General features: G+C 42.4%; 1 protein-coding gene across 4 annotated transcripts in view; it reads right to left on the bottom strand.

The window, feature by feature from the left end:
• The window catches only part of LOC105918424 (NACHT and WD repeat domain-containing protein 2), a 61,496-nt gene that overhangs the window by 33,545 nt on the left and 1,097 nt on the right, over positions 1-26,854 (bottom strand). For all 4 annotated transcript variants that reach the window (XM_021311100.2, XM_012853503.3, XM_021311101.2 and 1 more), the window contains exons 2-3: positions 26,565-26,739; positions 10,944-11,032 (exon numbers count right to left, since the gene is read on the bottom strand). In XM_021311100.2, coding sequence (XP_021166775.2) covers positions 10,944-11,032; positions 26,565-26,739 — 264 coding nt within the window. The remainder of the gene's footprint in view (positions 1-10,943; positions 11,033-26,564; positions 26,740-26,854) is intronic.

Raw genomic sequence — 26,854 nt, 5'->3', positions numbered from 1 at the left:
CTTTAAGGTTTCAGGGTTTTGGATCTTTCTGGTATTTCTTGTATGCTTTGTTGGTCTTTTTCAGTCGGTTGTCATTTTGGGTTAGGTGGTTGCCTTTACTTTGTGTTCTTTATTCAGGGAATCGCGTGTTTTCTTGTGTTTGACTGCAGCTAAATTGTCCTCGAGGCAGAGGAATGTTTTTTTTTTTTTTTTTTTTTTTTTTTAAGGAATACTTTAGCTAACGACCCCAGAGTCAAAACGAACAAAAGTTTGCGCCACGCTGTTCTTATGGTTGAGTCATCTAAACTAGATGACTTTGGATATGGAGTTTTCTCTGGCTGAGCTATGGATCATGGGGAAAAGAAGGGCAATTCTCATCAAATCGCTGCTGGATACGCAAAGACAGGGTTGTCAGCAAAATAACTGAGATGATCACAGCTTCTACATAACAGGAGCTAGATCCTTATGTCTAGAATGGACGTTAGCAACAAGCAACATGAGTTAGCACTATAAGCATTGCTGGTTAGCTGCCATCACCATGTTAAAATAGTTAATTAACCAGCTAACTAACTTATTAGGGCCTCTTAAATTTACAAAGCTAAGAGCAAAATATTAGACAATAGGGTACCTATAAAATCTGAAAATGAAAATATTTCTTCATAGTCAATTTCCCCTTTTTTCATACCGATACAGACTTGAAAAATATGGTTAGCCACAAAACAACCCCTACTCCTGGCAGATTTAAGGAATTTTGTTTCAAAAAAGAAGTTTCTCTGTACTAGGAAATGACACAGCCAATGTGGAGAAGATGATATAACAATATAAATAGGGTTTCTTTTTTTAATTTAGTTATTTTACAAAACACAAGAGTGTAAAAAATTATTTGTACAATTCTAATAAAAAATGGAAAAGGCTTTCTTGTCATTACAGCAATCAAAACCTTCTTATAATTGCTGACTAGCTTTTTGCATGTTTCCACTGGTATATATATATATATATATATATATATATATATATATATATATATATATATATATATATTATGCGTATATATGAATTAATGGACATTTCATTCTTTGCTCATCCTTCATTTGCTAGATTACATAATCACAGAGGAACTTTGAGCTACTGATGTAAATTGCATAACCTGCAGGTAGTTTGGAGTGAAAGAAGAAGGGAACCAAATCTCAGCAGCCCCAGATTTTGCCCAATGAAACTGGTATAAAGTTGATTCTGCTAAATCTTAGTCAAATGGTAAGATCTTAAAAACTACGCTGCGTTCAAAGTTGTTGGATATAAGAGGGTCACACTTATAACATGTGGTCTGCCATTAGCTGAAGCTTGAATTCAGAGCTGCCAGCTGGGGTGGCAAGGCTTTCTTTTAGGGTGCCAGGTGCCACCGTATGCCACCAAACTAGCTCCACCCCTGGGGAAGAGCATAATGATGGTAATAATAATAATAAAACAGAAAAAACAGCACCAGGAGAACAGGACAACAGCAAAGGACAATAATCAACAATTAACTTAAATACTGAGGGAAGAATGGAGAATGACATGGAATGCATGTGAGTTATTCAGGGGATTATGTGGAGCACCTGAAGTGGAATTGAAACACGTAAACAGAGGGCGGGAGACTAATTAACAGAGAGGGGGCTAAAGTAGGATAAAAAGAATATACAAAACAAGGGGAAAAGACTAATGCTGACCAAAGGGATCAAACTACACAAACAGTAAAAATAACACAGGACTAAACTAAGAAACTAAAGATCAAGTAATTCACTGATATGGCAACACCTGAGAGACAATGAATGAAGACAGAGAAATGAACAGGATGCAGCACAATCTTTTAGAGCATAATAAACAAGAGAGATAATTAAACAGAGATGAAAAGAAAACCAAAAACACCCTGAGGTTGGAAAGCAATGCCCCTAATCTGCAGCTCCCTCCATCGATCCTCTATCTAGTTCAGGTCAGGACTCTCACTGGGCTACTTCAGAATCAATTTTGGTTCTATTATGAAGAAAAATGTTGGTAAAATTAAAAGAGTACTTTAAATCAATAGACCAGCTCTGTTCTGTCTATGTTCTGTTTTATATGCATAAAAACAAGTATCTTTTAAAAGGAAGTACTAGCAGTACTTCACAGCTCTTTTCAACTGGACATTACTGTTCAGTTCAAACCTAATGTGGGTCCAACTTCGGCTTGTCAGTTGTGGAATAAATTTATAACTTATGGTATATCTAAAACAAGCACTTTGAATCATCTTGTTACTGAAAAGTGCCATGCAAATAAACTTGCCTGAAATAAACTTGCCTGAAGCATCTTTGAAACTTGTTTGAGATGTAGGTCTAAAGAAGGTAGTAGCTTGTTTCCCCTCACCACTTGCTGTAGAAAGTCTAACATTTGGTTGGCTAGTGTGACGATCCTTCAAATGAATCAGAGCAAATATGTACAGTGAGAGATCTGCTTAAAGCTCCTAGCCGGTAGTTCAGTCAATATAGACATTTCTCTAGACGCCAGAAACCCTTTCAGATGAATAGAAGCGTGGTAGAATATATATCCCAGGGCACACTCGTTTTGCATTTTAAGCAAGCCAGCACTCAAAGTCCATTTAATTCTCTACGCGAGAAACACTGTGGGCAATGCATCCTCTGGGTCTCATCAGTCTTTCCCACCAACCGGTAGACTGCAGAGCGGAAAGTTGTCTCTTAGTCAGGCTGGCTGGAAGACGGCTGAGCTGGCCTCAACTTGCTCAAGGGCAAAAAGTGTGGGAGATCGAGTGTAGGTGTTGCTGGAAAGCAAATTTGATCCATGAGGCAGTGCATGTTCATATTAAAATCTGGTCAGTAAGAAAATGTATAATAAGCCGTCTCAAAGTGCAGGGCAACGTTTTTTTTCAGTTGTTGTTACCGAAGGTGCACATGTCCACCAGGTTATACAGAAACAAATAAACCGAGACGATAAAGGGGACATCCTTTATCGAATGAATGACTCTCCCGTGGGTTATCTATAAATAAAGTGCCAGTGAAGCCTCGCACATGTTTCATATTTGGCCTTTGATTATCTCTGTTGATCGTCAGCATCTTTTTGTGAGAAGGCAGCTGGCTTTTCTGAATAGAGACTAAACAGAGGAAACAAGCAGTGAATAGAGACGATGGCCCGCTGCCAATGCCTGAAAGCAGCAGACGGAGAGAAGAATGAGATACAAAACGAGAATTATGAAGTACAGGTAAGCAGACGGGGGAACGACAAATGCATCTGATTCTTCTTTTTTTTTTTAATTTCAGCCTGAAGATAATTAAGGTGGCCCACCGCATGTAAACACTTCAGGAAAATGCATTAAAAAAAAAAAAAAAGCCTTCGTGATGATTTTAAAAACTTCTTTCCTTTTTGATCATGGAAGAGTAAGACGGTGTCCAGCTAGGAAGAAAGTAGTGATAGCCAAGGGTTCAGCTCCAGACTGAAGTCATTTATTTGCTCATTTGTCCGGTAAGGAAGAAGAAAATCAGGAGAAATGCTGACTATGAAGAGAAGCTTAGAGACCTGACGGACCAGCATCCCACTCGGGGATTTAAACGGCTCCTAGGGTGTTGAATAACTGCTTGTTATTTTGTTTAAACAAAAATTGTGGCTGCATTCAGAGAGACGTCGTAATCTTTGTTTTAGCGGCATGGTTAATGTGAGGATCACAGGTGTGAGCCCAACGCTCTTATTTATCCAAGCAGCTGATAAGTACCAGAATACTGAGAGATGTGGGCATAGAAGCAACTGAAAGTCTCACATCTGAATACGTAATCGATCTGTGGTTTAATCACGAGGGTTTACCTGAACTGCAGTCATCTAGCTGTCTAAACATTAGTCTGAGGCCACCTTCTGTCACACCACTCAAACCCTATGAGTCTGTCTGCAGCTAATTTTCCCACAACGACAAGCCATTGGGTCCGAAGCTGATGCTACACATGGGATGGTTGGAAATATCGATATAGAATCAGGGCAGCTGCGTTTAACCACTCTTTAATTCATTTAGCTCAGACCCTGAGAAAAGCTGCAGCTGCAGCTGAAACTCCTTAGCATCTGTAGACATGCAGAAGCCCCGTTTGGAGTGAAGGTCTATTGGTTTGATAGGTGATCAACGTCAGCAGACATTTTCTACTGAACTGTGACGCTCTCTCACATTTCCTGTATAAATACTGCAAAAACGGATCTTAAACTAAGTAAAGCGTTTTTAAAAATGTGTGTTTTGTCCTAGATTTAAGCAGTTAAATAAGATCATATGCCAATGGAATGTGTATTTTGACCCCTAAAATAAGATAATTAGATATTCTGCACTTGAAATGAGAAATGAGATGATGGAGATGAGTTGTTCGTAATTTAATTAAAAAATCTTATTCTATTGTCAGATAATCTTATTTACCTGCTCAAATCAAGGTCTGCTGTTCCAGACTATATATATATATATATATATATATATATATATATATATATATATATATATATATATATATATATATATATATATATATATATATATATATATAATAGTAGGGTTAGGGTTCTCTGTGACAGAAAAGTATCCTTTAAAATTACTTCTCAATGGAAAAACAAATAATCGATTACGTTCCGAATGTAAGTGTAATTATAACAATGGAAAAAACTTATTATGAATTACTCTTTGTACTATAAAAGTATTTAGTATTTTTTGGCACTAAAATATAAGAAAATGTGTTCTTTATTTTCTACATAAAAACTAGTAAGAAGATAAAAACTAATTGATTTACCAGCTTTAAGAATGGGTTCAGTTTCTAAAAGAAATCCAGCTTTCATGATAAGCAGTGACAGGCAGTTCTTCACCCTTTAAAGCCCAAGCATAATAGAAAACATTAAGAAAGCTTTGTTTAAAGCATCGGCTTACATTCCCAATCGCCAATTGGATTCTTTTGGGTTGGGAAATGTTAAAGCCAAGAAAGTGACAGCGGCTGAGTAAAATTAGCAGAGAAGTGGCCAGAATAGGGTTTATTGTGTTAAGCAGGGTGATGGTCACATCACAGAACTGCTTTAGTATACTCTTTAACTTCTGCCTGAGGGAGGAGCTGATTCTGCTCTACAGCTGAGTAATAAGGAAGGAAATCAGGATGACTTTTCACCAGCATTTGATGGCAGTAATCACTTACTCATCTCATCTCAAATGAGATGGACGAATTTGTTTGGTAAAATGATGTTCATTTATGGACATACATGGCATACAGCAGAAGAGCCTTACGAAACCACGCAATTAATAAAGTTAAAGCATTTAGAGATAAAAACCTCCCCCTCAAGTTACAAAACGGAAAAAATGTAAAGAATAAAAAAAGTTTAAAAAGTTGTGATACATTTTTCCAAAGGCCCCAGAAACCTAAACCTGGTCTAAGTAGTTCATTTTGCGGCCAAGGCCATGATTGGAAAGCACTTTCAAATTTACTTTTTTTGTTGCCATTCTATGTGACAAGTCAACACAACTAGCACGATATTGAGAATTATATATAGTTTTCCACATTTTTCTTATATACAACATAAAAGAAAACATGGTGTGCATTTGTATTCCTGCCTCTGAATCAACACTTTGTAGAACCACCTTTTGAAGCAATAACAACTGCAAGTCTTTAGGAGAACAATGAAGACAATGAAATGTATTGTCGGTACAAGTTCAAGCTCAGTCAGACTGCATGTACAGTTTGCTGCATTGTATGGGAATAAAGCTTAAACATACAAGTCTGTATCACATTTATGTTAATTCAGGTCTTTGACCAGTCTCATCACGCTGGCAGTAATATTTATTTAGCACTAGTTGCGTTTATTTGACAGTAAACTGACCACATAAGGCAAAGATCCACGGGGCGGGACTCAAACCTTGGACAGCTACGTCAAGGACTGAGGGTCTAGTTCTCTACTACCCGTGTGGCACCGATACACCCGCTTCTATCCCATAATAAGTTTGTGGAGGGGAGCTAAAGATGAGGGTGATGGCGAGGAGGCCTGGCAGCGTCAAAAACATGGAGCTCATCAACAAGGATGAATCATCAAAGAAAAAATAGTGGGAACATGAAAAAAGCTCTTGAATTATAAGATGGGTTTGATTAGTGACAAAAACAGGTTTTCCTTTCCATTTAAAAGAGTATATATTACTTTAAACATACCATTTTTAAATGAAAAGTAAATAAAAACAAAAAAAAATCTTTATTTTCCAAATGAATACTATTTAATTCCTCCTATTTTTTTTTGGAGAGAGGCCCTGTTTCATTTCATTTCATTTTCATTCAAAAAACAAAGTTTCCCTGATTCTGCACAGATTTGAACTGCGAGTGAGGGGGACAGCTTAGTTTGAACGATAAGCCCGGCCCCCAGCAGTTTTTTACCCAATGAGAAACCCTCATGATGCACAAGACTAAACACACGCCTCAAGCTTGTGCAAAAGGCTCCAGAGGAAACAGAGCTTCATGGAGGGACTTTTCTTCATTTTGTTTGACATAAATGGCTACGTCTTGGGTAAATTATACTTTCTTATGTGACACCTCGTTGTGCCATTGGCAGAGAAAAGTCGACCCGGGTTGTCCCCATTTTACCGCTTATTCCTACTAAAAAGAAACATTGACTCCCACAATCGTGCGATCAATTAGTCAATTCTTATCAAATTACGTCTTTTAACTCATATCAGAACATTTACTCACATCAGACAACTCTGCAGTCACATCTGAGCCTCAGCAGGTTTAGCGTCCGCCTCAGTGAACACCAACGTTCATACTGGATTTCCGGCGACATTCCAGTCTTTTCCCTCCTGGAATCATATATTTTTTGTGCTTTTGTTCTCTGGATCTTGGACCAGTGAACCTTGGACCTTTCTGGATTGTTTCGCTTAGAGATGCTAATAGGTGTTAGCCGCTGCCTTGTTTTATCCCCTGCGGCACATGCGTGCACGAAAGGCTTTATTTACTAACAAATTGAGCAAAATGAAAGCATAAAACACCAAAATAACAACTAATATGGCAGCAGGATGTGATAATCTTTCATGAAAACTTTGTATGCAACCAGAGTGAGCTACTGACATATAAATGTTTAGGTTTTTTTTTTTTTAAAGTCAAATAACGTAGCTATGCACCGTTAAATATCTTTTTATTTGTTAGTTTTATGCTTTTTAAGCAAATACTAAAATACTGTCTGTTGCTATTTCCATACTATATATGCTGCTCAAGAATTGACTGCTTAGACTGCTTATGTATGGTTAATCCGAGTTGCCTTGTTTCTCTTCTACCCACTTCCTGTCTCATCAATTTCCCCACAAATAAGAGACCAACCAAACAAACAAAGACCCAATCTCGACTGTTGGACAGAATAACTGGAATGACAATTAGGTCTCATTCCAAAATAACAAGCAGCTGTTGTCGAAGCAGACAGTAATGCGTGTAATTTGGCCCCGCAAATAACAGCCCGCCGTCTCTGTGCGGTGTCAAAAACACTTCTTTCTCCTGAGATGATTTAAACAAAGCCGGCGTCTCACGATCAGCTCAATTGCTGGCAATTTGACGGGATCTTTATTAGTTCTCCTATGGAAAACAGAGGTTTATAAGCAGCTATTTTTCCCCCAACTATTCCTTTTGGTCTGAAAACCAAGTATGTCCAACTATGTGGAAACACTTGCTTCTTGTCTAACTGTCGCGTTTCATGCATCTCTGTGTCGTTACCAGTTTTTGTCTCAGCCTGGTTCAGTTTTTAATATTTCTCATGGAAAAACAAGGAGGCAAGCGGCTGATTAAAAAGCAGAAATAGAGCATGGTGCAGGGGAATGAAATCGGTAAAGAGGAATCAGGAAGCGGTGCGCCGACTGAATGAGGATGCTGCCCTCGGCCTCTGGGCTGTATTCCTGTGGCCCATTTCCCCGGCGCTCCCCCAATCCTCCTCCATCCTGTTAGGGGGAAGGCTCCGTAAGGAAACCGAGTCCAATGATGAGGGGACTTGGGAGAATCGGTTTCTCGGCGGCAACTTTGGCATACGTGTGTCAGCGGATGTGCACGAGCGTGTGCGTGAGTAATGGAGAGAGCGTGGATGTGAAAGAGGAGGCGGGACTGCTCGTAAATTACAAATCCAAGCAAGGTACAAAAAAAGAAGAAGAAGAAAAAAAAGGAGTTCAACTCGGCGAAGAATCCACAACACAGGGAAATCATAAAGGATTTGACACGGCGAATGAATCACGAGCCAAACGTAGTCACACATATTGGCACGCGTCATCGGCGAGCTCCAGCGAAGAAAAAAGGTGATTCCAGCCAAGGAAGCAAATCTCTTACGGAGGAGAAGGCGAGGATGATGAGGAGGAGAAGAGAAGGGGGAGTAGGAGGAAGAGCAACGCAAGTGAGTCACGGTATTAACTTCCCGGCCTCCTGCATAAATCATTTCAGCTCACGCCTCATCGCAAGGAGCTGAATCACCAGACAGACACGTGGCCCGGCGACTTCTGTTATCTTCTGGATCGCGCACGCTTATGTTCATGTATGAGAGACGCGCGTGTGGCGTCACGAGAGGCTTTCCGGAGGATAAAACCAGAGGTTAAGCCGCCCTACACGGCAAAGAGCGAGCTACGACAAAGGCACTCTTCAGCTCTGAAACAGAATAATCGGGATTCGCTGACTGCTCAGGTTGGAAAGCCCATTATCAGCTTCACTACCTTGATTAGTTATGGAAGATCCAGCGCCCCGAAAACAAAGCTGTCCGTTCAGGCCCTGAATGCAGCACAGACTGCATTACAAAACTCTTAACACTGCTTTACATTTTGGCATAAAAACAATAAAAAAAAAATCTAATATATTTTCTTGGGATTTGATGCGATGCAGCTATAAATAAAATTGTGGCATTCGTAGGTCTTGAGTGCCCATTGGATCAACGCTTTTGCTGCATGTTTGATCAGCTTCCAAGCCCCTACTTAAGAAACACATCCCCCCAGCATGATCCTACCACCACCATGCTTTGGAAACAGCGTGCTTGCGTAGTAGGGGTTTGCTTTCCTCCACACTTTTTTTTGCGTGTACGCCAGAAAGTTTAGTTCTGGTCTTGTCGGACAAGAGCCATTTCCTTTAGATGTTTGCCGTGTGGCCAATATGTGGCAAACTGCACTTCTTCAAGCTTTCATTGAACGATAGCCCTCTTCCTGGAAGTCCAGATTTGTGGACTTCCAGGAAACAAATATTTGTTCTTTAGATAAATTCGGACTAAACTATGGATTTAATTTAGGGGAAAAAAAATGGAACCCCCCCACTGCACCCAATAAAATACATTCAATTATGTGTTGTAAAGTGACAAAATGTAAAGAGTGAAAGAGCTACTGTATGGAAAGTGTTTAAAGGCACTCCTTTTACGAGGCTCATTAGTAATAGCAATATCGGGGCTTTGGTGCGGGATATTTTTAAAGATGAGGATGACTCAAAGTTAGCTATTTTTAATACCTGTAAGATGTTAAAAAAATGGAGTCGGAGGGAGAAGAAGAGACATGACAGGCTTCTGGAAAGAAGCCGAATTCTCTGTGGAGGGTTGTCGCCTACTTGGTTACGTGTTTACATGGCGTGTGGCACTGTTAATGGTTTGAAAAAAGGTAAGGGGCAATTAGACGTGTGTTGTTGCTTTCTTTGGTCAATGATGATTATATTGGACTGCCTGGTTTTGAATACAGAACATTCACCATGAATTTGTCAGAGATATTCAATGGATGGATGGTAAATGGCTTGTACTTGTACAGCGCTTTATCCAGTCTGACACATTCACACCCTGACGGTGGGGAGCTGACCACCGCCAGCCGCCAATGCGGGTGAAGGTACACAACGACCGAGACGGTCAGAGAGGGGGATTGAGCCGGCAACCTGCCAATTGGATGGATGGATGGAGACTGAGATGGTTTGGACATGTACAGAGGAGGTTTGGAGGCTACATTTGATGAAGGATGCTGAGGCTGGACCTACCAGGCAGGAGGTACAAAGGAAAGAAGGTGATGCAGAAGATGGAGTTAGATTGAGACAGACGACTCGTTGTGGTGAGCCCAGAAAGAAAAAAGTCAAAAGAAGAAGAAGAAGCTCCAGAAAAACTGGAAATCGGAATTGGACACACAAAAAACTGACTTTATTTATTTATTTTTAAATAAATACTATCAAAGCATCTTTGTTCTGAATCCTTAATCCTGAAACCGTGATCCTAACTTCAATCAAAATGACGTCATGTCATAGTGGCTTTGACCGAATAAATAACCAGATCACAGTACCAGAATAGGCAGTGCCGAATTTTATTGCTACTTTCTAATTGACATCAGTTCTGAAATTGTGCTTAAATAATATATGCGGGATGTAAAACGGGACGCTGTAACCATCGCAGGCTGTAAAACATAAAACCACCCCGACCGCGTCGCCCTCCGAAGTGTTTAATTACAGGAGGCGTTCCAAACACTCAGGCTTTAGCTGCTCTGCGCTTGAGGCTGTTTGCGGTCCAGACAGGAATCAGGCTGTCCACCGACACGAGTCAGAAATGAACTGCAACGAGTTGTCCAGGAACCATCTACAGTATGGCAGTAATCCACCCCCCCCCCAAGGCTCTCCTGGATTTTGTTAAACAAACAGTCCTCTGATAGCGATCTGCTTGCGTACGTTGATTTGCAATGCAAATGCTCCTGATCAGTGGACGCCGCAGGGAGGATGCGGCCTCTCTCTGACGACGACAACAAAGGGGAAAGCCCTGCTATCGCGCTGCCTTATCCACATCTACATGCGCGCCAAACTTCACCAATGGGAGCCTTATCTCTGCTGCCCTTCTGTGTCTGCCTGCAGAGCAACAGACGTGAAGGGGGCCTCTAACACCTCCAGAACTGTTTTGGACATCTTTAGATTTCCATGCACCTAGGAAAAACTTTGAAAAAAAAACCCAAAAAAACAACAGCAACAAAAAAGCTAAACACTTACCTGGAATTCAATGCCATAGTTCTCCCTGCAGAAGTCTCGCAGTTTGGGGTAGACGTGCTCTTTCAGTGCATTCCTCTCTGCTTCTGTGTCTGAAACAGAAAACAAAATTTCTGCATCTTATATATATATAAAAAAATAGCTGAATACTTTGAAAACTCAACAGTTTTTAACTTCTAAGAACGTTTTTTGCCCACGTCTTTTGTCTGCTTATTCCTTATATCAGCATAAATAAAAAAAGGACAAAGATATTCAGTCTAAATAGTCTAAATAGTGAAAGTGACACACCTGACATTTGATATTTTGGGCCCGTTTGTTGGCCAACAGGTGGGGAGACGTTAAGTCTGCTGAGAGTTGCTTTTTCATTATCACCGGAGCACATTTTACATTATAAATTAAATTATAAAAACCCTGACAGTTTAAGGTTGGCTTACTGTATCGCCGCTATCTCGGTCTACTGCTGCTACCGATATTGGATGAAGTTGCAAAGCATGCATATGGCTAGTGGATGTGTGCAGAAAAGTCTTCAAATAAACAGTTTTGGGGATTCGTCGGCCCTGAGACACCACTCTGGAAAACTGTCAGCTTTGGAGATTTTTTCTTCACTTCCGTTGCCATCCTACCCATTGTGCATCATGACGCGTGCCAATATGTGTGACTACATTTGGCTTGTGAATCATTCGCCGTGTCATAAATAAAAAGCCAACATAAATCCTCCTTCTGCTTCCTTTAAACAAACAAACAAACAAACTATTTTGCTATTTCTCTGACTGCAAATATGCACTAGAATGCCGTGTACTCACGTCTTTCCCATTTTGGAGAGCAGACCAGGGAAACGGCCGTAATTGTTACATCATATTTGCTCCCCAGGCAAGCAGGAAGTAATGGATTACTTTAAAAAAAAAAAAATCCCTCTGATCAGCTTTAAGGACTACAACGTGGATTATAAAAATACTTGATGTCCATTTAGCTTTTTTTACCCCCCAGATGGTTAATCAAACGTTTGGTAGTATCTGCCTTTTCCTGCATTGCTTTACGAAGGCTGTTACGGGAAACCCATTCGTTGGAAAATGTCTGTGCAATCTGAAGCGGGTGATAAACCCAGAGCCGTCTTGCATCGTTCATCTCTCCTTAAACAAGTGTCTCTAAGTGCTCGTCAGCTCTCTCGCTGGCTCCCCGCTATCTGTCCCTTTCGTCATGCTCTCTTCCCTCTCTCCAGCCGGTTATCACTCTCTTCCTCCTACGTTGTGCAGGAGAGTCGGGGGTAAGGGTGGGGGACTTAACTTCCAGTCCACTTGATGCAAACGGACGACTTTATGAGGGGAACATCCACACTGGAGGGTTGTGATTTGATTACACGTGAGATGAAGCCCACCCCTCATAGTGAGCCCTGTGTTGACTGGATGAGCAAGGGATGAGAAAACGTGTAAATGACTCTAATCGCTGCTGACGAAGTTGCTGCCACAACAATTAAAAAAAGGATCGGGCAAAAAAAATAAGAAAGTCCCAGGATGTTGTGATTTAGAGGCTTACAAAGCCATTACGTCCTGTTGAGCTTTTCCCCGAATTTTTAAAAGTTTTAGTAACTTTTGCTTATGCAAACTTTTATTTTTGAAGAGCGTTTTTTTATTTTTTTCAAAATTATCCAAAAAGCAAATTATTTCTCCTGACATTTTGCAAATAAAAGAAATAAATTCTTTTGGCAGTCGTAACTGACCTAAAACGGGCGACGTTTAGTCGGACATAATGTCTGACACAAAGATTGTGACGTATCCCAACAGCATAAGTGAACATTGCAACACTAATTATCACGCGTTTTATTTGTAGGCGCCTTTCAGGAGATTCAAAGTCAAAGCACAAAAGCATAAAGCATAAATTTAAGGGGAACTTTAGCATTTAGGCTTGGAAAACGAAGAAATCCTGAAAGGTCTGTGCGAATTAGTAGTTGTGAAGTGTGTTCAAAGCTTGTTCTTGAGAATTTAAAAAAACTATTGATTCTTTGTTTTCAGGTCACAATTTTAACCCCAGAGTTAGGATAAAGATTTTTTTTTTTCAACAAACATCTCTTTTTTTTTGCCCCTATATGCTTCTGAGAGACGGTGCCTTACAAAAGCAGTGGCCATTATGCACCGCGCTACAGAGAGGGAACTCCACCGCCTATTTATGTGTCCCACTTTCTGCTCCCTGACTCCTTTTTTTTTGTTTTGTTTTTTTTAAACCATCTTCCAAATGGTTACCGTAATGTATTTGGACAGGCCCGGTCTCGGTTATCTCTGTCTGTCTGTGAGGGGTGTGTGGATGGAGAGTTTAAAAACAGAACATGCCCCACAGAGTCTGCCCCGTGCGGCAGAGACGCTCACACATACGGGCGCCACGAACAGCCCCTCAGCTGCTGACCGCGTCGTCGTACGCGGCGTGAGCGGACGAGCGCAGGAATCCACTCTGACGCATCCATCGCTCGTCTATCTTTAGCAAGGCTTTGGGCTGTGACAGGGCGGATATCGGCCCCCAGCGGCCCCGGCCAAATGTCAAACTAAAACCCAGGGCGTGTAGCTGTACGCAAATGAAATATATAGCAGATGCTGCATGGGGGGGCGTGTCTCATCCCATCAGTAGAATAAACATAATTGGAATTAGGTTGTCGCTGTTAAGGCATCTGGGAAGTGCGTAAAGACTCTTCGCTCTATTGTTACTTGTGTTGTGCTAATAAAAACAAACTGCGTCTTTTTCTCTCTGTGGGATGATGATGAGCAATGGCAGGCTGACATATGTGTGGGTCCGTCGTCCACACAGCAGCCTGCAGAAGAACAAAGCCCGGATCCTACACTCGCCTGCTTCCTCTCCCTGTGTGTCCATCTCTTCAGTCTTCCTATCTGCTTATTTGAATAGCGATGAACAACACAGGTTTCACATATGTGCTGTCAGCTCTCCCTCTCTCTCTCTCTCTTTTTCTTCTCTTCCCTTCTCCTCATTCTGGAGAAGTGATGGACGGACACAGAAATAAGCTACACGTCCCTGACGATTCCCTTCCGAAGCGCTATTTTTGGAATAAAATCCAAAAATAGTCTGAGATCTCCAAGAGTCCGAGACCACGGCTCAGTTTTTCTTTTTCTTTAGTTTAACTGTTATTACCCTGTTTGGTTGAAAAGATTATGAAAAAAGACGACCATCTTGGGAGGTTGGTTTTAAATAATAAAGATTAAAATCACCATTTTTACGGCGTTAAAAAGTCTCATCATAAAGGGACTGACAAAGTGATCTTCAACACTGCTGAGGGCAAACAGGCCTTTGATGGAAAGAGATCATTAGTGAGGTCAACGTGCAAAATGGAAAATGAAAATGCACTTTTTCAGCTGATGGAAAATGTTTTGCTTTTTTTTTTTTGTTAATCTACAAAGAGCCTCCAGTTACAAACGATGTATGCTAGGAATAGTCACATATATCATACAGCTCCCTAAAGATATGATAATGGTATGAAACTCATACTGTATAATATGATTGAACTTGATTTTGTAAAGTGCCTTGAGATGACATGTTTCATGATTTGGCGCTATATAAATAAAATTGAATTGAAATTGAATATTTTATCACGGTACAGCTGCACGTTTCTACTTATTTTAATGGGGTTTTAAAGGTAGACTTAACTGTGGAAGGAAACAATGAGTATTGCTTATGGTTTTTTTTTTCTCTTCAGAAATAAAGATCGGAACAGCTTATCTGTATTGACTCCCGCTGAGTCTAACAGACCATGCAAAACAGACTGACCCCGGCAGGATTGGAGGAAGAACATCATTTGGTTACAATGAATTATCTGTTATGAGGTCATGAGATGTGGATCAAGCCGGAAAGAAGATCCTGGATACAAGCGGCCGGAATGAGCCACCCCCCGTAGGGTGGCCGGGCTTAGCCTATCCAGAGACAGGGTGAGGAGCTCCGGAGGGAGCTTAGAGTAGAGCCGCTGCTTCTTCACATTGAAAGGAGTCAGCGGAGGTGGTTTGGACATCTGATGAGGATGCCCACTGGGCGCCTTCCTTTGGGGGGAGGGGGTTATCTGGGGACGCCCCACCCGGAGGAGACCCCAGAGAAGACCCGTATATCCCATCTGGCTCAGGAACGCCGTGGGATCCCCATGAATTAGCTGGAGGATGTCGCTGGTTGCTCCCTCCATCCATCATGGACGAATGCTCAACAACGCCGTAGTAATTTCCTTTAAGACCACTTCCTTTCATATCCAACCCAGGTTCGAGTCTAAAGTGAGGACCCGCAAAGACGTTTAACGACCAAAACCGACAGCAGTCTCAGAGCGACCTTCCAGCTGAAGCAAAACCGGTTTCACTACGGTTTCCTCAAACCACAGTAAAGCGCTCAACTTTGTCTTTATGTCACGGTTCTGGTGTCATAAGCTCATTGGTTCAGGTGGATCTGGACCTTTGAATTTATCCCTGCATTTTGTTTCTATTTAAAGTTAAATATTAGAACTCAGATTTAGGCGATAAAACATCGTCCTTTAAGCGGCTTAGAGACCGACCAACTCTTGATTAGTTTTAGGCTGTAAATCAGTTAGATATTATCTTAAAAGTCCACAGCATTCTCATAAAACTTCCATTTAATCTGTAGAGAATCATCAATGTGACATCATTATCCCATTATTTTGTTTCCTTAATTAAACTTTAGTTAATATATTAGATTGATTAAAAATACCTTTCATTTTAAATTTTATTTATATTTGCGTTTGCGGCAATCAGTAAATATGTGACTGAACAAATTAAATAAAAAATGGTAATACTAATAAAGATCAAATAAGCAACAAACAACAATTTAATTAAATATATTATTTAATCCCACTATATTTTCTATGAAAATAGATTTTATAACTATACATTTTTTGTTGTTGTTTCTTTCTACCTTTCGTTTCAAAGATTGCGCTGGCAATAAAAATAGAGATTTGAATGTGGTTTATTCTCCTTCTGCGCCTGCGTAAACACATCTGCAGCAAGACGACAAATTTAAACAAATGACTTGTTGGAGATGTCAGAAGACTGTAAGGGTGACCAGGCAAGGGAAAATGGTGGCATTAGCAAAAGTAGAAACACGATCCTGGTCAAATCTTTTGCATCTGAGGGAGAAAACCCTTAAAATGTAAACGAAGACATCATAGATCCTTTTCCTGAGCTAAATGTTTCATGTTTCATTTGTCCAACAATGCTGGATCCTCCAAACTTTTATTACATAATCAATAAATTTAAACGCATACGGTAAGAAAAAAAACCTACAAATGAATGGTGCTTATTGTACTGATCAGAGAGAAATCCACCCGATTTAAATGATTTATAACAACACATGATACAGGCACTTGACTAATCAGCCTCTTAACGGGACATGCCGGTTGTTTAGCTGTGGGATTCTTGCCAAATGAGGCCAAATAAACCCCGTCTGTTTAAACGGTTCGCTTTTAGACGCAAGCTTTTTTTTTTTTACGAGCCAACACTGATCCTGCATCAGTAGCCACGCTAATGCAGGATCAGCCCTTTATGTGCTCGTACATGGCATGATCTCAAGAAACAGCGAGAACGAAGCGCAACCAATGCAACCGATCCTGTGAACATCCCTAACCCCTAAGGCGGCGATGGCACAAAAGACACATCTAGCAACAAATAAAGACACAGCTACAGCACGTTGAAGTAACACACTCTTTACCAATGCGTATCGCATCATAATCTTTCCACCTATCTTCCCGATACGCACACCGTATGCATAACAATAAGGCTCATGCTCGGCGCACATCCTCTATTTGCTAGGGTCCTTAGGTGCTTCAGTGTTTTGGGTCCCTTTCATGTCTGATGTTTAATTCACCTCCTTGTTGTTTATGGGCCATTAGCGTTGCCGTTTTTAGTTCATTCTTTTACACATTGGTTTCTCAGTTCCTTCTTATTAGCTCTATTAAAGGGTCTTATTCATCTCCATTCAGCTCGTGTTGACATTACTCTCCTCCCCTCAGCTCCCTCTGCCTTCATCAGCCTCAGCTTTTCCACGTCTCATTGCTATTCCTCCTAACGTTTTCTTTTATTAACCTGCCCCATGTGCGTCGCTCTGTTCCTCCATCAGTCTGTTTGCTTTCCTGCCTGCGTTGCATCTCCTGTTCTCCTGGAAGTTTGCTACTTTATTCATTAGAGAGCCTTGCCTGAATATGTGCGCTCGGGTCCTTCATTTTACCTGCAAGATTATTTGTGTGACAGGACTTGAGGTTTAACCTCAAGAGCCCTGATACAGGGTTTAAAACCTTCCACTGAACCGAACCTGATCATGTGAACAGTATGATGATCAATAGCAAATGACCTGGAGAACCCTTGAGGCAAAAGGGTTAGATGCTCTTGCATAATGAGACCACGAGGGGACCTTATAGCTTATGTAAATAAGATTTAATGAAGACGGAGAAAACCCACTGGGGCTTACAGTGACACTACCTGCATCAGCTTGATCAGCATCGAGGGGAAATGGAAAAAAACACATAGCAGTCCCCCCCGTATCACTCCACTGACTTTGTATTCGATTAGATAATCAGAACGCAGAACCGGGGCTGCATGCGTTACTCAGCCTACCCAACAGAAATGTGGATTATAAGACGCTCAGTGGGTTCCAGCTGCTGCCTCCAATGCAACTAGTGGGGCAATACAAGGCTGTAGCGTGTTTAGTTTGCATGTTCCAAAAACAGTGCTGCTCATTTTAAAACTGTAAAAGATGGGGGGAAACATGGAAATTCTCCAATCTATAAGTACACATTGTTGTCCTTCTTCACACATAGTGAACAGGTCAGCGAGAGAAATTAGCTTCGGGTTGTTTGAATGATGAAAAAAAAGAGCCGTTCTAAGACCGACAGAAAAACCTGAAGAACCACTGATGAAGATCACTTTAAATGTTACCAGGAAATCTGTCTCCTTTAGAGGGTAAACAATAAGAGGGCCGGCTCACAGCCTGGCACACATATAATAATAGTAATAACAAAATTGAGGTTATTTACAGGCTCTCAGGGACATCGTACAGCTTTAGAAATCCTGCAGAACATGGATGGAAAAAGCATTGGAGATTTAGGATTTTAACTCAACATACAAATAGAAGGCAGCGCTGCAGAATCAATCTTTATAAGCAATCTGGCAAAAAAAAAAGCGATTTGAGAGAGAATTGAAAAGGAAAGGGCCCACTTTACTCAAAGCCCTTTGTGGCTGGAGTGGGAGTTATAGAAGACGAGAATCTCTGAGACTGAGTGCTGATGGGCAGAGGACCAGAGAGAAACTGGGGTGTGGAGACTTTGAAATCAGTTCTTTCTTATACAGGAAGCCAGATGTTGTGCAGCGGATGGAGTTCTGGTAATGACCCGGGCAGCTGGGATTTGTACCAGATGAAATGTAAGCAGGCATTTATGGGGTACAGCAGAAAATACAGGACTGCAGTACAGCAGAAAATATACAAGAGTAGCAGTAGTGTTGATCCTAAGGGACGGGCTTAACCACACAAGTCACGCCACACAAGTCACTCAACGCCCAGTCGGTCGTGGCAGATGGCCGGTTCAGCTGGAGGTTTCTTCTTGGTAAAGGTGATTTCTCCTCTCCAGTGTAGCTACATGCATACTCAGAACTAGCTATTGCTGCTATGCTATCGACTACCTACAGCCACTAACTAAACGCTCGTTCCTGAGTAGCGATGGCATCAAAGTCAGGGCAATAAATAAACTGAACTGAACTGGAACCTGGGGTATATAATACATAGGAAAATTGGATCCAAGATCGTAACATGAGAAGGACAGATCAGAAAATTAGAAAAAGAAAAGAAAGGGGAGGCCTCCAGGGAGGAGGGATCATCCAGCTCACGGCAACGTTTTCGCGGCACAGGATGGGGACAAGCAGGCCCAGGAGTCCAACTTCCAACACCGTCCCAATAAAGCCCTACAAACAAGCAGCCACAGACATTTGACCTATTCCTTCCTCTTTCAACAGACCCAACACTATAAAACAGATCATCCAGGAGCCTCATAATGTCTTAAAGATTTTTTTAAAAAGGAACCCATTTAAAAAAGAAATAATCAAATGCGAATAGCGGTAACAATTGTGTGCTGTAATATGAAGTGATTAGCGGGCCTCTGTGGTGACTTCATCGTAGCCTTGACAGTGGTGCGTTGGCGGCTGCGTTTCACACGTCTTGCCTCTGAGGCCTCCTTTCCTTTATCGAACTCAAACAGCTTAAGAGAGAGATCGCTATTTGCATGCGGGCTACGGCTTCGACGCCAAGATCCCCCGAGGTGACTCGAGCAAGGTGCCGCGGCTGCCTCCATATGGATCCGGGAGCTCGCGGGCGCGCGTAGATAATCGAGTGATTAGGCGAGCCGCTGCATCCATCCACCGATGAAACAAATCATAAGAGGATTTCCCTGGATTGTTGGCCACTGTGGCACCGACGACACCTAATGGGTTTTTAAATGGTCGGCTGTGGCCCACACACGTATACGCGTACGGTGCCTAACAGGAGCAGTAACGCCCACTGAACCTTTCACGTTTTGCTATGTTACCAACACAAACCTTAGTGTGTGTTATCGGGGATCTTACATAATAGATCAACACAAAGTCGCCGTAATCCTAAAGGTTTTTGTTCAAAATGTAAAAGAATGTGGCCGCTCGTTATACTCAGACTCCTTTATTCAGACATCCCTAAAAGAAAACAACATAAACTCCAGAGCAACCAGTTGCCTTTAGAGGTCAGCGGATGAAAACTATGAAGCACGATGGTGGCAGTATCATGCTGGGGGAATGCACTACATGCGTGGATTGGTTAGCAGAAAGAACAGCGTGAGATTTCTGTTTCAATAATAATAATAATAATAATGTAGGTGATTAAATAAATCCAGAACTCTTTGGACTTTTACATTCAGAAACATTCTCACATTCGTTGTCTGGTTTTATTGCACAGAACACGACTCGGTGGGTTTAAATCCTAACTCACGCCTTTAAATGTCTTTAAAGGAAGCTGCCAATGAAGCTGATTGCTTTTTGGGGAAATTGAACGTAGCTAAAATAGTTTATATCTGCTGTCACGGTAACCTAACGTTTAATTTTTTTTAATTTTTGGTCTTTCCCAAATTCTAAAAACAATTTCAACCTAACCTTAGGTGTACAAATCACACAACAGGTCCCACGCTGTTAACTCTCATCAAACACAGACTAAGTCAAAACAGAGAAGCTCTGTGGAAGAACGAAGGTGCTGATAATCAAATGATTTCTATTATCACCATCAGTGTGACCACCTCCACAAAAAGCGTGCGTGAATAAAATGCCCAGAAAAAAAAAAAAAAACATAAGCAATGATCTTAGACAAGCAATTGTTGCCACCCATCAATCTGGGAGAGGTTATAGAGCTGCTTCCAAAGAGTTTAAAGTCAATTTTCCAACAGTGAGAAAGTTCCTTCAGCGGGGAAGAAACATTTGAAACGGTTGCTAATCTTCTCAGGAGGCGACGTCCCAGCAAATTTACTGTAGGGTCAGACTGGTGAGGCTCAGAGAAATTGCAAAAAGACAGAAGAGCTCCAGCTCAGACATTACAGGCCTCAGTTTTTTTTTTTATTTAAAATGTTTTGTTTTATGACAGTAAAATTAGAAAATGATGGAATAAGTACAGTTTGTTTGAAAAGGTTTGCAGGAAAAATCGTTTTCTCTCTAAAAAGAACATGGCACACATACAAAGTTACATCTAAATACACCAAACGCTTTCCGGAACAAGACAAAAGATTTTTACCTATAATTCACAGCATCAAACACAGCCCATCAGCAAAGATGCCTTGTATCAGCTATCAAGCATGGCAGTGGGAGGGTGACGATATGGGTTCATTTTGCAGCCACAGAGGCTTCTGCACCTTGCAGACGCCAGGACAGTACCAAAGCCAAATGTGTGGATATGCATCAATGCCATGAAGAAAAGTGTAACTAAATCCCTCCACAATGATGTGAGAGAGCGACCGCATCTTAAAGAAAAACTACTACTGTAAGTTACTTCTTTCAGAAAGTACTGAGCAAAAGTCCGGTTGCCTCCGATTGAATCCTGTTTGCTGTTGTGATGACCCGGAAACGGAAAATTTGTAGAGGCTTCTTCACCAAAGAGGTGATTCTCCAAAAATGTTGTGTGAAAAACAAGGAACGTCTGGTGTACTGAGTTTTCCATTTAAGGAACATAAAAGGGTAAAAGACTGCTGCATAGTAACAAAGTAGAATTGCCCTCATGCTTTCTCTGCATTAAGTTGGCAAAGCTGTTAGGTAGTGTAGCCACTAGAGGGCAGCTATGAGTCAGCTTCCTCATTACTGCTGCATCTGAAATGTTCTTAATATAGCTCCTGTTCCTTGACCTTTCATGAGGTCATCAGTAAGAACTCTACCGTGGGAAGGAAAGGAGCTTCGGACTGCTGTGCAGATTTCGGACAGCCTTTAACTTCGACGTCATTACGTGACGGAAACACACATGGATGATTCATATCAAACACAGCCTTCTGAAAAAGAACTACAAAGTGAACACTGTCTACTCTTTGGACATTTTCGTTAATGTCCATGAGGTGGACTGTCATGCAAAGGATTGTGGGATTCCTTATAGCTGGTAAGGGACCTCGTGGGGTTCCTATGCTAAAGGAGCTGTGATAGGAAGCATACAGGCTCCTTTTCCTACCTCCTTCTCTCCTTACTGCACTATTCGGACAGCAGTCATCATGGCGACCGCTGTCGCGCCTCCACTTTGGCTAAAGACTACTTACTCAAAAGGACATTTTGGATGCAGCCAATGAGTAAAATTGCAAACATGGAAGGAAGAAATGTTGAAAATCTTGAAAATGTGAATTCCAAATCCAATTTATTCTTCAAACACCTTTTAATAGCAGAAAGTTTAACCAAAGAGCTGTACAGAAACGAAGATAAAAAAGAGATTGAAACCGAGACATAAAACAGATCTTAAAACACTCCTAAACTGGAACAGAGACCATAAAAAGAGAAGGTCAGCTAACAATGGGCCAAATGCCATTGAAAAACAAGATATGATTCTAAAAGAGACCTAAAAACAGGAAGCGACTAATATTTAAAAGCAATGGGCTACAAAGTTTAGGAGCCACAACAGAAAAGGCTCGATCTCTAAGCTCCCGCCTAGTTTTTTAGGACAAATAAAAGCAGCTGGTCAGCTGATCTAAGGGCCCGTGAAGAAAGATAAGGTTGGATCGAACCAGAAAGCCCATTTAGGCATTCATAAACCAACATTAGGATTTTAAAATTAGTTCTGTGACGCACAGGGAGCCTATAAAGCGAGGACAGGATGTGCTCATATCCGTGCGTTAACCAGTTAAAAGACAGGCATCGGCATTCTGAACCAGCTGAAGATGAGCAAGGAGAGCTCGACTGACACAAGGCATCATAAATGGGTTGAGATAAAAATATGTATTATCCTGTCTATTAAGTCATGCCTCAACAAAAACTGCCTCACACTTTGCTGTTTGCCTCAACTGAAATAATCGTTTTTGCAAAACAACGCCGATCTGTTTGTTAAATGTGAAATCCGAGTCCATGATTGCTCCCAGATTTGTTGCACAAGCTGTCTGATGCATGACTCCAGGCAACCGAAAATAATAAGCGGGTTGTGTGAGCTACTGTCGTGCCTGAATAATAAAAAAATAAACTTTTGCGTTCACTGAAATCTTTGCACCACCCGAGCCTTGACGTCTTCAAAGAAATTTAGTAGCGGTTGGATGGAGCATGAGTTATTTTAGGTGTTCGAGGCGCGTAAATCTGACAGTCGTCTGCGTAGCAGTGGAAGGAGCTGCCATGTTTTCTAAAAAAACAGACCCCAAAGGGAGCTGGCACACAGAAAAAAAAAAAGAAGAGAATCAGGGACTGAGCCCTGAGAAATCCCGCAAGAAATAGGGGCTAGGTCGGACAGAGAGATTTCAATACTGACACTAAACTTTCTGTCAGTCTAATAGGAAAGAAGCCAATGCACTGCTTTATAAGAGCGCACATTCTTTTTTACTGTGTCTGCATGTGGCATCTGTTCAGAATAAAGACATCTCAATCATTTCCTCTGAATAACCTAGCGATGTATGCAAGTCAGTTTCCGCCCCGCCACACTGCTGTATGACAAGATGCGTCGATATGCTTGGAAACCGCAGGTAATTGCATCCAACTCTCTTAAGTCTTTCACGACAAAGAGCTGAATTTCTCTGCTTTACTGTTGCCAAACTCCCGCCTATGTGCCGTTGTCGGAAACAACTTGCTTTTATGTTCTGAAAGACTCAACTCCGACCACTAGATTTGGTTTGATCGGGCTTGTTTTGGGATTTAAATGGAAAAAAATCCTGAGGAGAGCCCCTATGAGAGGCTGAGATGGTTGCTTGGAGCCGCGTCGGAATGTGAACTGATTCATCTGATTCAGGTCACTGACCTTAGATCGCAGCATCTTTTCACCCTGAGACGCGCTGGGCTGTGTTGAATAAGTGCAGGGACAGCCCCCTCTAGTGAAGATAAGGAAGCAAGCTCTGCAGCCGGGCTCGTGGTAAAGGAGAGGGATTTTTTTTTAATCGACGATGGAGGGGGGGGGGGTTAGGTATGAAGTGAATCTTCTACCAGCAGAGCAGGGGTAGATTTGTTACTCGGTCAATCTTATGAGCGCTTTATGAAGCTGTTATGTAACTGAGGACGTAGCAAACCATCTGCACGAATGCTAGGCGTGTCTGTTTGCAAATGCAGCTGAACGGTTAAAAGTGGTGGAGGAATCTGACTCCTGCCCGATGACTTTGCGCTCCAGAGCATCGCACCGGTCGCCCGCGCCTCACTGGGCTCAAAACAAGAGGCTCGTCATTAGAGTGTCTTTGTGTTTCTGGCTCAGGTGTGTATCTTTCCGTCGGTGTTCACGCCGTTAAAAAGATCTACGTCCCTCAGCCCCATCATCGTTTTTTTTTTTTTTTTTTTTTTTTTTCCATCCACATGCAAAATGGAAGGCTGCACTCCCGTCGACACAGGAAGCTCTCCCTCACTCAGCCAGCCACAGGTGGCCAAACAATACCCGGCTCTTTGCGGCGGCGCGATCTCAGGTGGCTTGGCGTCTTCCTTCAAAGCTCGGTGAAAAGAGGCGACTGGCAGGGCTGCATCGACGACAGCATCCGCCGTTCCTTCCCTCCGTCACTCGTTCTCTCTCTCTCTCTCTCGTAGCCTACTCTACTTCTCCTGCCTTGTTTACTCCAGTTTTACCGAGACTATTTTTACCCCCTCGCCCAGAGGGCGAATTCAAATCCAGAGCTGCAACTGGGTGTCTCCTCTGCGACCCGGCTGTCTTACACTCTGCTCGCGCCACGCAATCTGTGCTGAAAAAGCAATCTGTTGTGTCACCTGCTTTCATTGGAAAAAGCTCACAGCGTTTGTTTGTTTTGTTGTTTCTTTTTTTTTTTTTTTTTTTTCCCATCCCTCTTCCCGGCTTTTGTTACTGTACTCCGATTAGAATAGGTGGGTAAGCGGACACTTCGGCGCCATGTGAAGGCGACGGAAAACCCAAAGAAAAACGAGCTCGGAACGCGACGACTACGTCTAGGAGAAAGACGGGTGCACATGCTCGAGAGCTGCTGCGTTAACTTTAAATGACAAAAAAGGCTTCTAAAATCTGCACAGGGCCAAACCGATAGGGGCAGACGGTGCCTTGCAAATCGATTGTGCATAGTTGTGAGTTGGATGGAACCATACAGGTGGTTTTCAATCATTATTATTATTTTAAAAATAACAATTTAAAAAGCATGAATTCAGTAATCTGTAGAAGCAGTTTTTGCATCTACAGACTAAAATGTTTGCCATTCCTCTTTCGGAAATGACCCCGACTCAGCGAGATCTGATGGTGAGCATCGGTGAGCTTCAGTTTTCAAGTTTTGCCACCGGATTCTCAGCTGGATCTCAATCTGGATTTTGACTAGATTATTCCAATTCTCTGATGTATAATGCGTAGCTCTAGCTGCAATACGCAGGAGTATTCATTTTCTTCCACACGTAACATTCTGGCAAGGTTCTTCTACACCTTTGCCTTAACCCTTCTTCCAAATCCTTCCTTTGCGGGCAAACCACAAACAGCACTTCTCCCGTGACAATCTTTCAACGGTGACCTTCCTCTCAGCCTGCTGAAAGACGTATTTTTGTACTCTGCACAACCAGCGTACAGGTTCTTCCACCCGAGCCCACAGAGTTATCACAGGCCGCTACTCTGATTAATGTTCCCTTTCCTTTCAGTTAAGATGGACAGCGACACCCTTTGCCTTTTCCTGTGGTTAACAAAACAGTTCTTGATATGAAAATCTGGGCCGATATCAATATCAAAATTGCTATGTCCGATAACAGATATTTACAGATGAGTAGATATAACCATATATCTATATCTACATATATCTATATATAGATATATATGTATGTATGTATGTATGTATGTATGTATGTATGTATGTATATGTCGATGTTAATGGCAATATTGTGCGTCCCTTGTTCTTGATGATATATTCCGAGCTTTACATGTCGTTTTACCTCAGAGCGACGGCGAGTGAGGAAAAGAGGTGAAGAGACGCGTTCAAGCAGGTTGGATGGGGTGCAGAAAAGTGTCAGGTGTGTCGTGTGATAAAGGAGTATCAGCGAGAACGAAGGGAGGTGGTGAGACCAGCGATGCTGTGTGGTTTAGAGACGGCGGTGCTGAAGAAAACACGGGAGGCAGAGCTGGAAGGTAGCAGAGGTGGAGATGTTGAGGTTCCCTTTGGGAGTGACGAGGATGGATAGGATCAGGGATGAGCACGTCAGGGGGGGACAGCTCGCGTTAGATGTGGTCAGAGAGGCTGGATGAGATGGTTTGGGCATGTACAGAGGAGGGATGGAGAGCACACCGGTGGACGGATGCTGAGGCAGGAACTGCTAGGCAGGAGACGTAGAGGTGGACCAAAGAGGAGAGCTATGAGTGAAGTGAAAGAGGAAGATAGTTGGTGTGAGAGATGAAGATGCAGAAGATGGAGACGGATAGAGACGGATGGCGACCACCGAAAGCAGAAAATAAGAAGTATTGCTTCATGTCTCTTTGTTAAACCTCTCCACTGATTATCCCTGACCTGTCTGCTGAACTCCTGTCTTCATGACACTTTTTGTTTACTGATGTTCTCTAAGAAGCCTGAGGCTTCACAGAAAAGCTGCATGCGGGCCGAGATTAAACGGCACAGAGAACTATGTTCCCATCAGAACTGAGAACCTGCCCCTGCCGATAAAACGTCCCCCATCCCCACGATGCTGCCATCACCATGTCTCATGTTTACTAGTATCAACTCTGATTGGTCAAGGCAATTGAGTCCAATGGATTTTATTTAGAGGCGTTGGAGTAAAGGGGGGAATGAACATAACATTTCCCTTTGCACGTCGCAGTGATCTGCGCTCCTCCGTGACCTTAAACACGCTGAAGTTCACGGCTGCGGGTTCAAGAACCCAACATGGATGTGTATGTGTTCTGCAAAAGCACCGCGATGGCTCAGAGCGCCCACCGCCAGAGGGTCCGCGGGCTCCACGGGGTTGAGATCAGCGCCACGCAGGTGTCACGGTGTCTTACCATCGGGGTTGGCGCAGATGAAGACCCGGACGCTGCGGCCGGTGGGGACATGGTGCGGCGGCAGGGCGTTGATGTTGCCGCTGACGGCCGCCTTGCGCAGCGCCGACTCCCGCGGGCACGGCTGCCGGCTGCTCCCCACTCCCGACGGCCACATGGGAGGCGACTTCCAGCGTGGCTGCACACACACACACACACACACGCGCGCGCATACACGCATGAAGAGGCTCATGTTAGCGCAGCCAGGGGATTTTCCCTTGTTTTTTTTTTTATAACCATACTCAGACATTTGC

Source organism: Fundulus heteroclitus, chromosome 14 (assembly GCF_011125445.2).
Source record: "Fundulus heteroclitus isolate FHET01 chromosome 14, MU-UCD_Fhet_4.1, whole genome shotgun sequence".
Lineage (NCBI taxonomy): Eukaryota > Metazoa > Chordata > Actinopteri > Cyprinodontiformes > Fundulidae > Fundulus > Fundulus heteroclitus.
This window is presented reverse-complemented; position numbering and strand designations above follow the sequence as displayed.